The sequence below is a fragment of the Electrona antarctica genome (genome assembly GCF_951216825.1).
Source record: "Electrona antarctica genome assembly, chromosome: 22".
Classification (NCBI taxonomy): domain Eukaryota; kingdom Metazoa; phylum Chordata; class Actinopteri; order Myctophiformes; family Myctophidae; genus Electrona; species Electrona antarctica.
The window spans coordinates 19,767,287-19,781,801 of NC_136805.1; the positions used below are offsets into that span (position 1 = coordinate 19,767,287).

The 14,515-nt window shown below is 42.7% G+C and overlaps 1 protein-coding gene across 2 annotated transcripts; it reads left to right on the plus strand.

Moving 5' to 3' along the window:
• The first annotated feature begins 1,082 nt into the window (after positions 1 to 1,082).
• fam171a2b (family with sequence similarity 171 member A2b) lies at positions 1,083 to 13,760 on the plus strand. 2 transcript variants are annotated; one of them, XM_079493551.1, is made up of 8 exons: positions 1,083 to 1,409; positions 3,807 to 4,058; positions 4,595 to 4,687; positions 6,137 to 6,295; positions 6,654 to 6,827; positions 7,352 to 7,465; positions 8,542 to 8,662; positions 9,676 to 13,760. In XM_079493551.1, exons 1-8 carry the CDS (start codon positions 1,313 to 1,315, stop codon positions 11,162 to 11,164), a joined length of 2,499 nt encoding a protein of 832 aa, XP_079349677.1. In that variant the 5' UTR covers positions 1,083 to 1,312; the 3' UTR covers positions 11,165 to 13,760. The 2 variants fall into 2 exon arrangements, with proteins under 2 accessions (XP_079349677.1, XP_079349678.1); XM_079493552.1 differs by having other exon boundaries at positions 1,084 to 1,409; positions 3,831 to 4,058.
• The last annotated feature ends 755 nt before the right edge of the window (positions 13,761 to 14,515 follow it).

Here is a 14,515-nt window from a genome sequence, read left to right on the forward strand (position 1 = left end):
AAGCAGGTGCATATACTGTAGGCAAATAGCAGTTTGCAACTTTGCATGGTAAAGTCAAGATGTATAGGAAGGTCCACACGACCGAAACTTTTATTTCTTGTACAGTGCAAAAGCGGCAGTTTGCGAGTGTTCTTTATTGTTAAGCTTGTAGATCTGCCTTTCTTCCTATTTTTTTGAGTGGTGCTAGCCACTCCTATACGCAGCTATGTGTGTCCCTATGTATACGTGTCCCTGTGTCTGTCCGAGCACGATACCTCGCTAATAACACTGGATGGCACTGTTGAGCAGCGGCACACACACACACACGCACGCACGCACGCACGCGCACGCACACACACACACACACACACACACACACACACACACACACACACACACACACACACACACACACACGCACACACACACACACACACACTCACACACACACACACACACACACACACACACAGGCCAGGGAGGAGGGCCATACAGTACAGTACAGTACAGTACAGTACAGTACAGTACAGTACAGTACAGTACAGTACAGTACAGTACAGTACAGTACAGTACTACAGCACGAGTAGCCTACAGTACAGCACCACTCACTTCAGACTGGTCTGATTTTGTTATACAAAGTATAAAAAGGATTTGACTGTGTGCATTGGTGCATGGAGACATAAAATGTCTTATTGTAACATGATGCACTTTACATCATTATCATAGGCCTACTTAATTTTAATTTCCTTCAACTATGCCCCAAAATAACAGTTTATTTTATTTATTTATTTATTTTTGCAATTTGTAGCAATAATGTAGAAACATGTAGAATGTTTAAGCATTAATCCTTTTTGAATATATACAGTGTGTGTGTGTGTGTGTGTGTGTGTGTGTGTGTGTGTGTGTGTGTGTGTGTGTGTGTGTGTGTGTGTGTGTGTGTGTGTGTGTGTGTGCCAGCCAGGGACCCAGGGACACACATAGCTGTCTATAGGAGTGGTTGCACGGTTGCACCACTCAAAAAAAAAAATCTTCAATGGTGCCCACAGCCCACCTATCCAGTTACCGTTGAGCGTTGATTCAGTCGGCATTAGTCGCTGTTCCATTTGAGATCAGTAGAGGGTAATGTAGGACAAAAATTTCCACCCCCAGCCCAGACAATAAAAACAAGGCAGAGCAGAGCTTCAACACGACAGCATCTCAGCAGCATTCTGATGTCAGCGAGTAGGCATCCGAGAAATGTGTGAATAGTCAATAGCTATAAGCGAACCGGGGAGGAATATGAATAAGGATACATGGCCGCCGAACTGGGACTAGAGATGTAGTCGCAACAAGGATGCTACCCAACTACATCTCTCGTTTGCTCCTCTTAGTTTTCATCTCCACGGCTTGGGAGGCGCTCGGCCAGTCTCTCCAAGATCAAGGAGCATTTGGTAAGCTCGCCATATGGGGATGCAGTAGCACAATGACAAGATGGGAGTGGTTGGCCTTTATAATGGCTTTTGTTGACTAGTCGTCGATTCTCGCGTGGATAATAACAAACGCATGTGGGCGCAACGAAAATACATATTTGAGGATGCTTTTCAACAAAAGAGCATTAATACTAAATACTAATCCACTGATAGTTTTGGTATATAAACCACTCCCTTAACCCATAGTCTATGAATTGAATAATATTGACGATATGCACTAGTGTTCGAAATATTTGATTTGTAAAGTCCATAGGGAATTGGGGTTAGAAATACTGTATTTTTGACATGACTATGAGTCGTTTGAGAATCTTTATGCTTTATGTAGGCTTTATTGGATCTGCCTGTTATTCACCACCATCTTTCATGTATAGCAAGCAATAATAATGGCAGGCCCCACTGTAACGCCTAACGGGGCCTTCGTGTAAAATTATGCTTGCGCATTAATGACAATATGGTGGGGTGAGTACCGTGAGTATAGCCTACTGTCAGTGGGGAAAAAAACTAAACAAAACAACAGCATAAAATAACAGTAGTAGCCTACATAACGGTCCATGCTGGAGAAGGCAATGGCTTGATGAAAAATGCTGCACCTACTGCTTATCACTATTCCAGTAGGCCTACAGTCTCCACTGTCAATGGATGCATACATTTTCAATTATGAAATGGTTTGAAACCATAATCTACCTCTGGTCCATAGCCCTAATGCTTAATTCTGCAGAATTAAGCATTAGGGCTATGGACCAGAGATTCAGAGCTAATACACATGCAATTGTACACAGGAGCCTGAACAACAGGAAGACAAATCTGATTGTGTAAATGCAGTCTTGTGGAATTTGTAGGTCAGCATGGGGTTCAGGAGGTGGGGATTTTAATAGACATGGTCAACCTACATTAGTAACATTACCAATGATACTTCACGTTGCCTAAGAAAGCAGAGATTGATAAGGGTATCTGTTCCTCAGAAACAATAGTCTGTATATTAAGTGATAGAGATTTATAATGCTAAAAGAAAATGTTTAGTGTGGGTGACGACCAGGGTTTGAATCTTGAATCTAATCTGTTTCCACTCACACTATTACGTGATACACATACTGTAGATGCAGCCAAACAATTCAAGCCCATTAAGGTTTGATATGATCATTTGTCAGGCTTTCTCTCCCCGCCTCTTCAAGCAACAATGTTTTGAGTGTGCAGTCCATATTGAGGAAATCCTCTCAAGGTTTTACACAAGGGAGCTTTCATCGCCCCAATTATTGTAATGGAAGGGAGCGCACACACACACACACACACACACACACACACACACACACACACACACAACCTACGTGTATACTAGTATCTGAATGCCTCTATTATCGAGGCGACTGTCACTGAAACTTTCTGCATCAGCGAGTTTGAACTGGGGGACGATGTCATATAGTGCTACAGGGTATCTAGGTCCTAGGAAGCACAACAAGCGACGTTAACCCATTAAGACCTAAGGCCGATTTTACACATGCCTTCTAAATCAGTAGTTCTCACACTTTCAAGATTTTTCAAAAATAGCAGATGCACAAGCTCGCAGCGCAGCACAAAGTGATGCACTGTGAACTTGTATATCTGCTATTTTTGAATAGCCAACGCAACAATCTAAATTCTAAACCGACACTTTAGATTTCCCTGTTTTAACAGGTTAAAGCTTTTGCTGGGTCACTCGCTATGTATCCATGGAAACGTCCCCCACGACCCATATCTGTGTTGTCCAAGACAAGGGGGCAACACAAAAAGCCTGAAAAGATAATGATGTGCAAGGGGACATACAGTATGATGACAAGGTGTATTTATTTGATGGGTGTTCTGCAAAGTGCAGACATCGCTCTCGCCTGGAGCGAGTCTGGCAATGCCAGAGGTATATTATGCTAATGCTACTATTATTTATTTACCCATCCCCTTGTAGATCATTTGGCTTAGTTTCAAAGGCGGCTATACGACTCACAACTCACAAGTGACTTGGTAAATTAATTTGGGCCATACTCAAGTGTGATTATTACTGATCTAATTCTGTAGTCGGTAGTCACAGATTTACGTGAGCCTAGTAAACTGTAAATCCACAGATCTTTACCATTATATGTCATAGAGGTCAAGAAATGTTTCTGAATGTGGTTAATACAGAACTTGATGTCTACTCTGTTTCTGCTAGTCTGTACTACCAGTTAATATATGCAAATCAATGAGCAGAATGTGCTGACAAATGATTTTGTGTCTGGTTGGTTGGTCAACCTGTTCACATTCCTGGAAGCTGGAATGGGTAACATTAACAAGCAAAGTAAAGGTGTGTAGAGACAGACCATGAGATAACAAACACGTGAAACTGCATAGAGCGCTCTCTCCACAATCTTACAGACGTCCAAGTAAGAGTCCAGGTGTTTGACAACAGTGCCCTTTCACCTTTGGCGGATGCTCTGGTGGAAATTCATGGGAACCAGACTGTCCTGGCGTCCAGCACGGCAGACAGCAATGGCGTGTTGAGAGTCAACTTCCTGTACCGTCCAGGGACATGGGTCATCATCACAGCGTCCAAGCAGGACTATGTCACCAACTCAGTTCCATGGCACTCCAGCCGCATCCCCTGTAAGTCACACGTGGTGGCCCTCCAAAGAGAGCAGATGATTTAGGACACGGTTCTCCCAAACCTTTGAGCCCGTGAACCAAAAGAGAAATTTCATGTGGCCAAAACTAGTGAAAATAGCCGATATACAAGCTCCTATAACGCATCGCAATGCGACGCGTTAGGAGCTTGTATATCGGCTATTTTCACTACTTATTTGTTTTCTAATTTATGGACTTTCTTTTATTTTTTATTAACAATATATACTGTGTATTTATGAAATTATTTTGAAAAACATTGAATTTGTTTCTAATTCACGAAAATAATAATAATAATAATACAAATAAAATAAAATAGACATAGACATTTATTTACTCGCGAGTCGTGACCCATAAAAATGTGTCTGCGACCCACAAATGGGTCCGGACCAAGTGTTTGGGAAACAGTGATTTATGATGAACAGGCCATGCCTAGGTGTTTGTGTATGCAGCACTTGTGTCCTCATCACGCATCAGCCCTTAAGTGTGTTAGGATGACTCTGGCATCTCTCTGCTTCCAGTGTATGCCTCTGTAAGCCTGTACCTCCTGGTCCAGAGGCCAGGCACGCTTATCCTGTACGATGATGTCGTACAACTGCTGTCCGGCTCTCCAGGTAAGAAACAAAACGAGTTTTGAGAACAGAATGCTGTTGATTTTTCTCTTTAAGTTGGGTCATTAGGTCTGTGTGGTCTGGTTCAAACCCATTTCCATGTGCATTGCGCCATTTCATCTGTTAGGTCGGTCAGTGACTGGACATTGTAGCTGCAACAAAAGTGATATTTTTAGACGTGCAGCTGCCAACAATGTTAAGTAGGTATAATGCAGTATAGTTATTTCTCTACGGTACAGGTGCGGTCTTGCATGGGTTTCCCTGTTCTCCTGGAGATTTCACAGCTCAAAATTTAGGTGACCTTGTATTATTCACTGCCTCTGTCGCCATAGCAACAACTGCAGCACAGTTGTAATCTTCTACAAGTTTTATAATGCACCTCACCTGTATCCTTCATATACTGTACTAGTTGACCGATATCAACTAGTCCCTACCCGTTCAAAGATAGATCATAGTCTATTTTTGATACATTTTGAGGCAGGTTTGATTGATTGATTGAAGAATTTATTAACAGTTTGCAGAATTACAGTACATTTCAAGCACAAACTCAATACAAAGGCTGTTAACTGTGAGTGGACGACCCAATTAAGCATTACACTTGTTTCCAATAGGGTCCACCATGTTCAAATCATCAAAACATTTAGAGACGTACAAATAGACAAGGTGGTCCACGAAGCAAGCAAAGCACTGTCTCTGCCTCTCTGTCAACATCAGATCGTTGAGAGAGAGAGAGAGGCAGAGGCTCCCCTCGTTCTGAAGAGATTGTGTATTAGTAAGCATAATGCGATTAGCATTAATAGCTAACATGTGTCCCGTCGGCGCGACACGCATGCACGTTCGCACGACAAGTCGCTGCTTGTAGAGCTGCTAATACTTTTGTGGGGCGCAGTATACGTGTATGTGTGTAGTCAACGCCACAGCGGAATTCTATAGGTTAGTAAGTGTGGTGTATCAGAATTAGCTGTTGATAACATGATGGCAATGTTGCACAGAAAACTGTGCAATTAAATTAGTTACTTGCTTCCCGTCATCTGCATCTGTATCCCAACATGCATTTCACTGTGTGACACATGTGTCACGTGATCTGCGGTAGCCAATCGGAGGAAGGAAATGTGGCGCGATGCTAGAAGGTGATTCAGGTGAAAATTTGAAAATGAATTCAATTTGCAAGCACATGTTTGGTGCTTGTAAGCAGCGTACATTGAGGCCAGAGCACAGGGCAATGTTGCGCGAGGGGCGTGGAGATGCGCCGAGCGCCGTGTTGTTTGGAGATGGATCCATAAGCGAGCAACAGTCTTGCGCAGTGCTACGGAAGAGGTATGACAGACAGAATGCACACAGACATCTGTAGAATTAAGTTAGATAATTAAAAATAAAGACATAATTATATATATATATATATATCAAAATGTCAGCATTCACAACATAGGGAGTGTGGTTGTATCTCCACAGGTGCAAGGAACCAGCCGTTGGTGCAACTCCAGCGGAAGTCTCTTCAGCTGCCAGCCAGCTCCAACTACACAGCCCTGACTGCGGTATTGACCACAGCCAGGAGCCAGTATGAAATAGGAGGTTTCCCCTACCTGCTTGGACTAGAGACCAAGAGCTCAGGTGGGGCATCCGTTTGAGAAAGCAAGTGTGGATTTATGTGAGACTGACGTATGGTGAAAGATTGATTGTATTCTGAAGAGCTTTAAAGTCACAATGGGTCATTATGTGGTCAATGGTACATTATTATTATCCATGGCAATTTGGACACACACGGTGCAACCCTTGATCTACATAGGTAACATTAGAGACTTTCCTTGTCTCTGTAGCTGGAAATATTCAGTAGAACATGGTGATGTAACAAATAACAGGGACACACAATTTCAACTATTGGTTATATAAGGAACACACTATTGGTTATATAAGGAACACAGGCGAAGAAGAAATGAAAGACTCTTTTATGTTTTATGTTCTGGGGCAGGAACTGGATGGACAGATCTGACAGCATTGGCAGTGGTCAGCATTCAGCTCTTTGACAAAGATGGCAATGCTATTGAGGTCTCAGATCCCATCAATGTCTCTGTGCCACTGCCCTCTGATACCCGCAACAGGGTCGCTACGAGTGTACCGGCTTGGGTGTACCAGCCTAAGACGGGTAAGTGAAATAAATAAACATTTTTGTTCTACGTATATCATTCACTGAATTAGCTAAAGCTGGCAGCTAAGTTGGAGAAATGATACAGAGGTTTAAATTATTTCCATTGATTACTTAAACCCTATACTTAAGGTGGCCTTACACTAGCCGATAATCGGGCATTTTTTGACGCTCGGGGGGTGCCCGACTCAATCGATCTGCTCGGGGCGCGATCGGGATCGACCCGATCAACATCAAGCATGTTTGATATTTGCTCTGCCCCGCTCCGATTATCCTGTAGTGTGTGGTGCTATCAGATTTCAGATTGAAAAGAATCGGCTAGTGTAAGGCCACCTTTAGTTAACCGAATCCCAAGGCGTCATTCACAGGACACGACACGTGAGCTTGTAGATCTATTTGCATAATGTTCACCCCAGAATACCCCAGGTTTCTAGGGTTCAATGATTAAAAACCGTAAGTATTAACTAACTACGTGTTCTGTGCTTTTGGTTTAAATGTCTATGTTTTTCGTATATGATTTCCAGGGCTGTGGGTAAGGAATGGCACTGGGTACATCAAAAAGGAAGGCTCACAATTCATCTGGAATGTTGTGGTTCCTCAGATGGGGTATTGGTTGGCTGCCTTTCCGACATCTTCAGGTACTGACTCACAACTCATTAGCTTCTTTAGTGCTATAGTCTAGAGATCCCTTTATGTGTCATTGTTGAAAATGGAATTACTGTATAAAAAACCCTGAATATCCTCCTTAATAATGCATCTGCAATGCATTCATAACTTTTTGCAAAAAGTGTGCCTTTTTAACAAATGTTTTATTTTCATGGTAGATTTTCATGTCAGCTGTGATGCCACTGTCTTAGGCTCTCATTTTTCAGAAGGCAAATAGGCATAGTGCTAAGATGTTCAAACATATCAACATTCATTATAATTGACCACTCATACTGCTGTGTATGGGGACATTCTCATCCAGGAAGATTCCGCTCTCATCAGCATCAGAATATTCCACAGTGAATATCATCCACCATACTCAAGTATCCTCTTCTTTTTGGCAATTAGCTCTGTACATTATTTACACAAGCACTTTTACATGTAATGTCTGCTGGCTCCTCAAGCCACTCTGCTATGGTGCATTGTGATTCTGAATGAGGATGTTGTCATTTCATCAATTCAATCAATGGCATGTTTCCTTAGAGTATATATGAATAGAGACAGAATAGAGGAGGAAACCCTGAGGCGCAATGGACAAACACATGAACGCGCTGGTCCGTTGACTATCATTGCGCACGTTCATGATGACACGTGAACGCGGTTTCAGTGCAATGGCAGCGCGTTCATGAGTTTGGCCCAATCAATCCCAGAATGCACTCTGTTCCTACAAGGAAGGAGGAATGAAATCGCCTCATGCGCTTTTGAGCAACTTAATGCAAGTGGATGGGAGGAGAACTCGGGTGACGTCTCTATTCATATATACTCTAAGCATGTTTCACACTATGCCTTTGCAGAAGATTCCTTCCCCAACTGAGCTCTTTGGTTCACCCCCCTTCACAGATCTGACAGGACTAGATGCTGTTGATGATGGAAATTCACTCCCTAAATCTTTCACCCCATCTGGTCTGCTCAGCTCATACTGAACTGTGTGAACCAAAGCACTTGTGATGTGAAGTGAACTTTGAGAAATGGCAGTGTTCTGAGTGGGATGTGTCACGGTTTCTTCCAGGCATGGGTCACCCGGGCCTGAGGGACATCACTACCTACCACACCCTCTTCCTGCTTTCCATCCTGGCCTCGCTGGCCCTGCTGGTGCTCATTCTGCTTTGTGTGCTGCTCTACTACTGCAGGTGTGGAGAGCGTAGGCGCAGGTCTCACTTTAAGGCTTCTATCAAAGTGTTATTGAGATCACTAAAGCCCCCCTCCATTTCTTTTGCATTTGTCATGCTGTTTAAAGTTGAAATGGCTTTTCGCTACCGTAACCGTATCTTAATGTATTTAGTGGTGAAAGTCATTCAAAGCGATGGGGGTGGCCCGGGCGGGTCATTCACAGACTGAATCAGTCAGCAGTGGCACCATACGTTTAGTCAACTGTCCCGTCCCCTCGAGCTATATGGGATTTATTTAAACTCTGCAACTTTCGTTGTGCACTGCAGCAAAGCAGTGCTGATTAAAGGTTATGTTACTGCAACTCCAAGTTGGGTTGCAGTAACAAAGGTTTGTTTATGTTTGTAAACAAAATGTTACCTGCGACTGCTCGTAAACATGCATCCGACATCTTTGATATCATTCAAAGGAGTAATACTTCCCTGTTGTGGTGCTTGTCATCATATTGGTCTGCCCCTGTGAAGTAATCACGCATTACATTTTTGTTTGGCCCGGAAGTAATGATGTAAATCTATTGCTATCTATGTCCCAATTATGACCACCGCTTTGAAAGTGTGAAAAACATTTTTCATTTAATCTGCTCTTTAATGTCTTCAAATTACTGTAGTCCTATTATACAGTATGTTGATTACAGATTCACCAAGGAGTTTCTCTGGAAATGGCATTTGGCTAAAAGTGACTTACCATTATTCCTGGTTTGACCAGGCAAATCAAACCTGCTAGTCTGCCTGGTTGACACAGCAAGAGTTGTGATGTAGGATTTTAAACCACAACCATGTATGTGGTTTGGTGAGACAATACAATGAGCTAGAGGTGGGCTTTAATGGTATGATTTAGTGATGATCACAAAGTAAATATTCACAGTTGTTTCTTTTTATACTTTTAACTATTAAGAATAATTATGTAGTGCTTTTGTGGGGATTCTAGGAATATTTTGTATTCGTTTCTGACATTTGGTGTCTACTTTTCATTTTAGGCGCAAGTGTCTGAAACCACGCCGACAGCAAGGCAAACCCCACTCTTCCAATCTCAATGGGGCTAAGAGAGATCAGGGCACTTCAACTTCACGGCTAAATCTCATCTGCGGAGGCCATGTTGAATCTGGCCCTTCCAATGATTCCGGAAAATCGGACTTGTCCCCATCGCGAGACTATCAAAGCTCGAGGGAAGACTTCACTAAGAACGTGCCTGCTCACAAGCTGCGGCACGCGAAGGGAAAGAACGCCTCTGGTCCCCAAAGGGGCGAAAGCTTCCCCATGAAAGTTACTCGGGCCACGGAAACGGCCAACAACCTGGACAACCCTTTACTACACGAAGACTATGCCAGAAGCTACAGCCCCATGGAAGACAAGGAATCCGATTATCACAGACACCACAATGCCAATGACAATCGGGGCTACTCGTCTGATCCTCCGTCCCCGCCAAGGCTAACCTTCCAAGGCTACATGCCAAGCCAGTCTGACAAACCCCCAGAGTATTCAGCAGCGGCAGCAGACAATCTGACCAGACCCACCTCCCTCAACACCCAACCAGGACAGATCATCTTCTGCCACTCCCTCGAACAGATGAAGGAGAACATGTACCGTAGCATGGTCCCGACTCTGGTCATTCCCGCCCACTACATGCGCTTCTCCTCTGACTTCTCTGGAAAAGATGACAAGGACCAGAAAGATCAAGACAAAGATGGTTCTCAAATGGGAGGTGGCCAGCAACATCACCACCACCACCTACAGAAGCAGCAGCAGCCACAGCAGCAGGGTGGATCCCATGGTGACGACTCTGAGGAACCAAGCTGGGCCTCTGACCCATCCGCCGGTGCCATGACTTTCCCGGTGCTCTTTAACGATTCCACCATGGCCCAGATGAACGGAGAACTACAGGCTATGGCTGAGAAGAAGCTTATGGAGCTAGGTGTGAAGCAGCACCCGCGGGCGTGGTTTATCTCCCTGGATGGACGCAATAATGCTCACGTGCGTCACTCCTACATAGAAGGAAATGATCTCAGCGGGGGTGGTGGCGGTGGCGGCGGGACACTCCGAGATAGCAACCTTGAGCCATCCATGGGGGCTCAGGAGCGCAAGGCAGCAGCCCACCGGAAGGGGAAAGATGAGCACTGGGGCACAGGGGGGAGGAAAGGACACAGTGTAGCCAGCAGCGGTGGGAAGACCTATTCTAAGCTTGCCTACCCAGACCACAGCGAGCCCAGCAGCAGTGAAGGACGCCCAGTGTCCCCCGAAGAAAACTCCCTCACCCCGCTTCTCGATGAAGGTCCTTCTTCCCGAGGATCCACCATCCCCAGGAGGGGGCGGAGCCGTGTGAACAGCAGCCGCAGCAGCAATAGTGAGAACCGCCGTGACTCCATGACCAGTCCTGAAGACGACCCTGATGACAAAGACGAGAATAAGAAAAGCCCGTGGCAGAAGATCGAAGACAGGCCTCTCATGGTCTTCCACCCCAAGAAGTAAGCTTCTTTTTGGGTAGAACAATGGAGCTCTTACCCCTGATTTATACTTCTACAAGCTCACAACGCGTTGTGCTGTGCTGTAATGTGAACTTGTAGATCCGATATTTTTGGTGTATTAATCTCGCTTTACAATCTTTTAAATAGGAAATCCTAATCTCATCAAAAATGGATGATGAGGAAGAAGAACAAAAGAGATCACAATAAGCACAACCATGCTCCACTGGCCAATGGTCGGGTCTCTCTCAGTCTCAGTCATTGAATTGGTTTTCATTGGTTTTCAGTCATAGACTGAAACCTATCCAGTTTATTGTTAATCTTATCATTTATATACCACTCAACCAATGTCTGAGCCATGGCATAAACTGACTTTGGAAATAGCCATTTTAAAGAGCAAAACATGAGTTAGGAGAATAAAGCACTTACGCACTGATCATGCGATGATTCATCCAGTATTTGGAATTGAATTAAGATTTTATATGAGAATAATTGAAACGTAGAGAATTGAAAGTAGATGTGCACATGTGTTTCCATGGCTACTCTGCTGCCATGTATTTGTAACTTCTCACAAGACATGCACAGAGGCTCCAAATATCTCAAGATATTGTGTCAGTAGATTACTTTTGCCTTTAATATTTTATGTGTAACCCCCGCAAACACACACCCCACCTTATATACACACACACACACACACACACCACCGTCAACATTTCATGGAGACTTCAAAGTTCATTGTGCATTTTGCTCCTTCAGGGATGTAATTGGTTTCCTCTTTTCTTCTTTACTGTGTTTTTGTAGCGTAATTAATTATTCAGATAGTAATGATTTGAAATGTCGGTCCTCATGTTCAACTCTACCTGTCCTCCCGTGTAATTCATTGACTTAAGAGTACTGACCTACAGTTCTGCCAAATTACTGCATTTCTGCCTTTCTCCTGTTGTTGAGACTTTTAGCTGACAGAGGATTCGTTGTGATTTCTGTGTGTGTAAATAGACTCCCAGGCATCTGAAAGGCTACTTGGTATAGGAAGCTTGCATGTATTTGAATGTACGAAATAAGCGGAAAGGCACCGAAAGCTCCCACTATTCTCTGGGCCCCTGAACAGGTGACACCCTAATCCCCCAATAAGTGTGTAGGTCAGCTTGTAGGCACTTAGCCAAAATACCACCTTAATGTTACTCACAGTGCTGCCTATTATCCAACGATCTACTAGGGGATATTTCGAGACGGCGCCTACTGTATAACACTTCTCTCCTGTAAGTGCCTTCTTTCACATAGGGTTCAGTGATAGGCATGCAGGTCCTTTTTTTTAAATGCAGTTAGTGATCATGTCAACAAAACTAACCTGTCAGATGGACACTATTAAGCACACTGCATTTCGGGAATAATACATGTCACTCTGGGGAGCATGCCTGCCAAAATTGTTGACAAATTAACTTGTTTTTGCACCTAATATGTCTTGGTATTCCTAATTTCTTGTATCTTTCCCCCACGAAACTTGTAAATGGTATGAATTTGAACTATATGAGATTTTATGTGTATATGCATGTAATATGTAGAATAGGGTGTTTTTAAATGAAACTTTTGAAACAGTCCAGGACCTTTGGCACAGAATATGATGTATCAAGAGCATTGAATTATGTTGCCAAATTAACTTGCTAAGTTTCCCTTGATTCACTCCTAACAAAATTCACTTCCGGTCGTGAATGTTTACAACAATAACATACTGACCAACATGCTCCCATTGTAGCTGTAGCTTCATCACTGCCTATGACGCATAAACAACAACTGTGAACTGTTCATGCATATGAATTCATTATTAATAGCTTTGCTATGCTAAAACTAAAGAGAACAACAGTTGTTTTTTCATTCATATAATATGAAAATGTTGGAAATGCTTAACCACTTTCAACCTTGCATCCCTATTTATATAGGTGACAAAAAATCCAATCATAAAAAACGAAATAGGCAATCTACGAGTTCACAATGCGTCGCCATACATTTTTGCTATTCATCATATGACAAAGTGTATAGGGCTTAAGTGGTTAAAGACTGTGTAGAAGTCCTTTTCACCATTTGCTTGCTGTTCATAAGCCTGTGTCAGTAGCCTCCGGTACAAAGCTGAAGGTGTGTTGTAGTTCCAAGTGTCAACACAGTTATGAGTGAATTCCTACTGAGTCGTTCTGTCCTCTGCTGTAAATGTACCTTTTGGAACAGGTACAACGTTAGCTACTATAAGTTGTGCAATTGTGGCTTCCCCTGCTGGTTTTTTGTTTTCGAGAAATGTTTTCTCAGATTACATTTTCTTGAATGATGTTTATGAACTTGTGATTGGACAGTTTTACAATGCAACAACTCGGCAACGGATTTACACTAAATGTTGAGTGCTGGGGATATGAAAGTCCTGATAGAACTCATGAAAAATGATGATTTCTGCTTTGTTCCTGATGTATGGCCTATGAATACAACACCTACTTTATATGCCTACATTGTGTGTAGAAAATAATTTGCTTCATAAATCCTGGTCAGTTCTTTGTAAACTGTAAATTTAATCTTTCTGTACTTGAAATAAGATAGAAATAAACTGTTTTCCACAGTCATTTCAGGACTTTTGACTTTATTTAATAAGCACCTTAACAAACCATTTTTTTTAGACTGCAACTATGACCTTTGTGTATTTATTTGCATTCTTTGAACGAACCTGACAGGCCCAGGGGCCCAAACATCAGGGACAGGCCCTCTGAAGAATTAGGCCAACTGAGACCCACTGTTCCAGAGCCTAACCCTTGAATTTCAGAAGCTGAACTAAAAAGACCTGACATACAGAGGTATTTTATGAACAGGCAAAGTAGGTAAATCGTGGCCCAAACCAATAAGGGACCCCAAATGCTAATTCAAGATGGTCAGAAAGGGCCCCGCCCCCACCACATTATATGTTCAGAGTTTCAACAGTTTGAAGAATCGCCACTGCTCATGAGAGCTTAAATATTTACTTTTGTTGTACTATTGCCCACAACCTTTCTAGAACAGTGTTGGGCAAAGGTTTTGGGCATATCATTTTTCAAGAAAGTTGGTGCATGGGTCTATTTGCCAGATCAGAAAATCACCACTGCTTTTAGCCTACTAATTCAAATAAAATAATGCAAATAGGCCTACATACAAGTTAATAATAATAATAATAAATAAAATAAATAAATTAAAAAAAAAAGTAAATACGGTAGTTTTAGAGGAAATATAAATGAAAAAGGTGTTATAATTGTACAAGGTGTATAATTATGTAATATCACAGCACAGCCATTCTAGGGCTAACACTGTACATGTGCTGTTTAGATTTCAGTTGATTTTTCTCATCTGA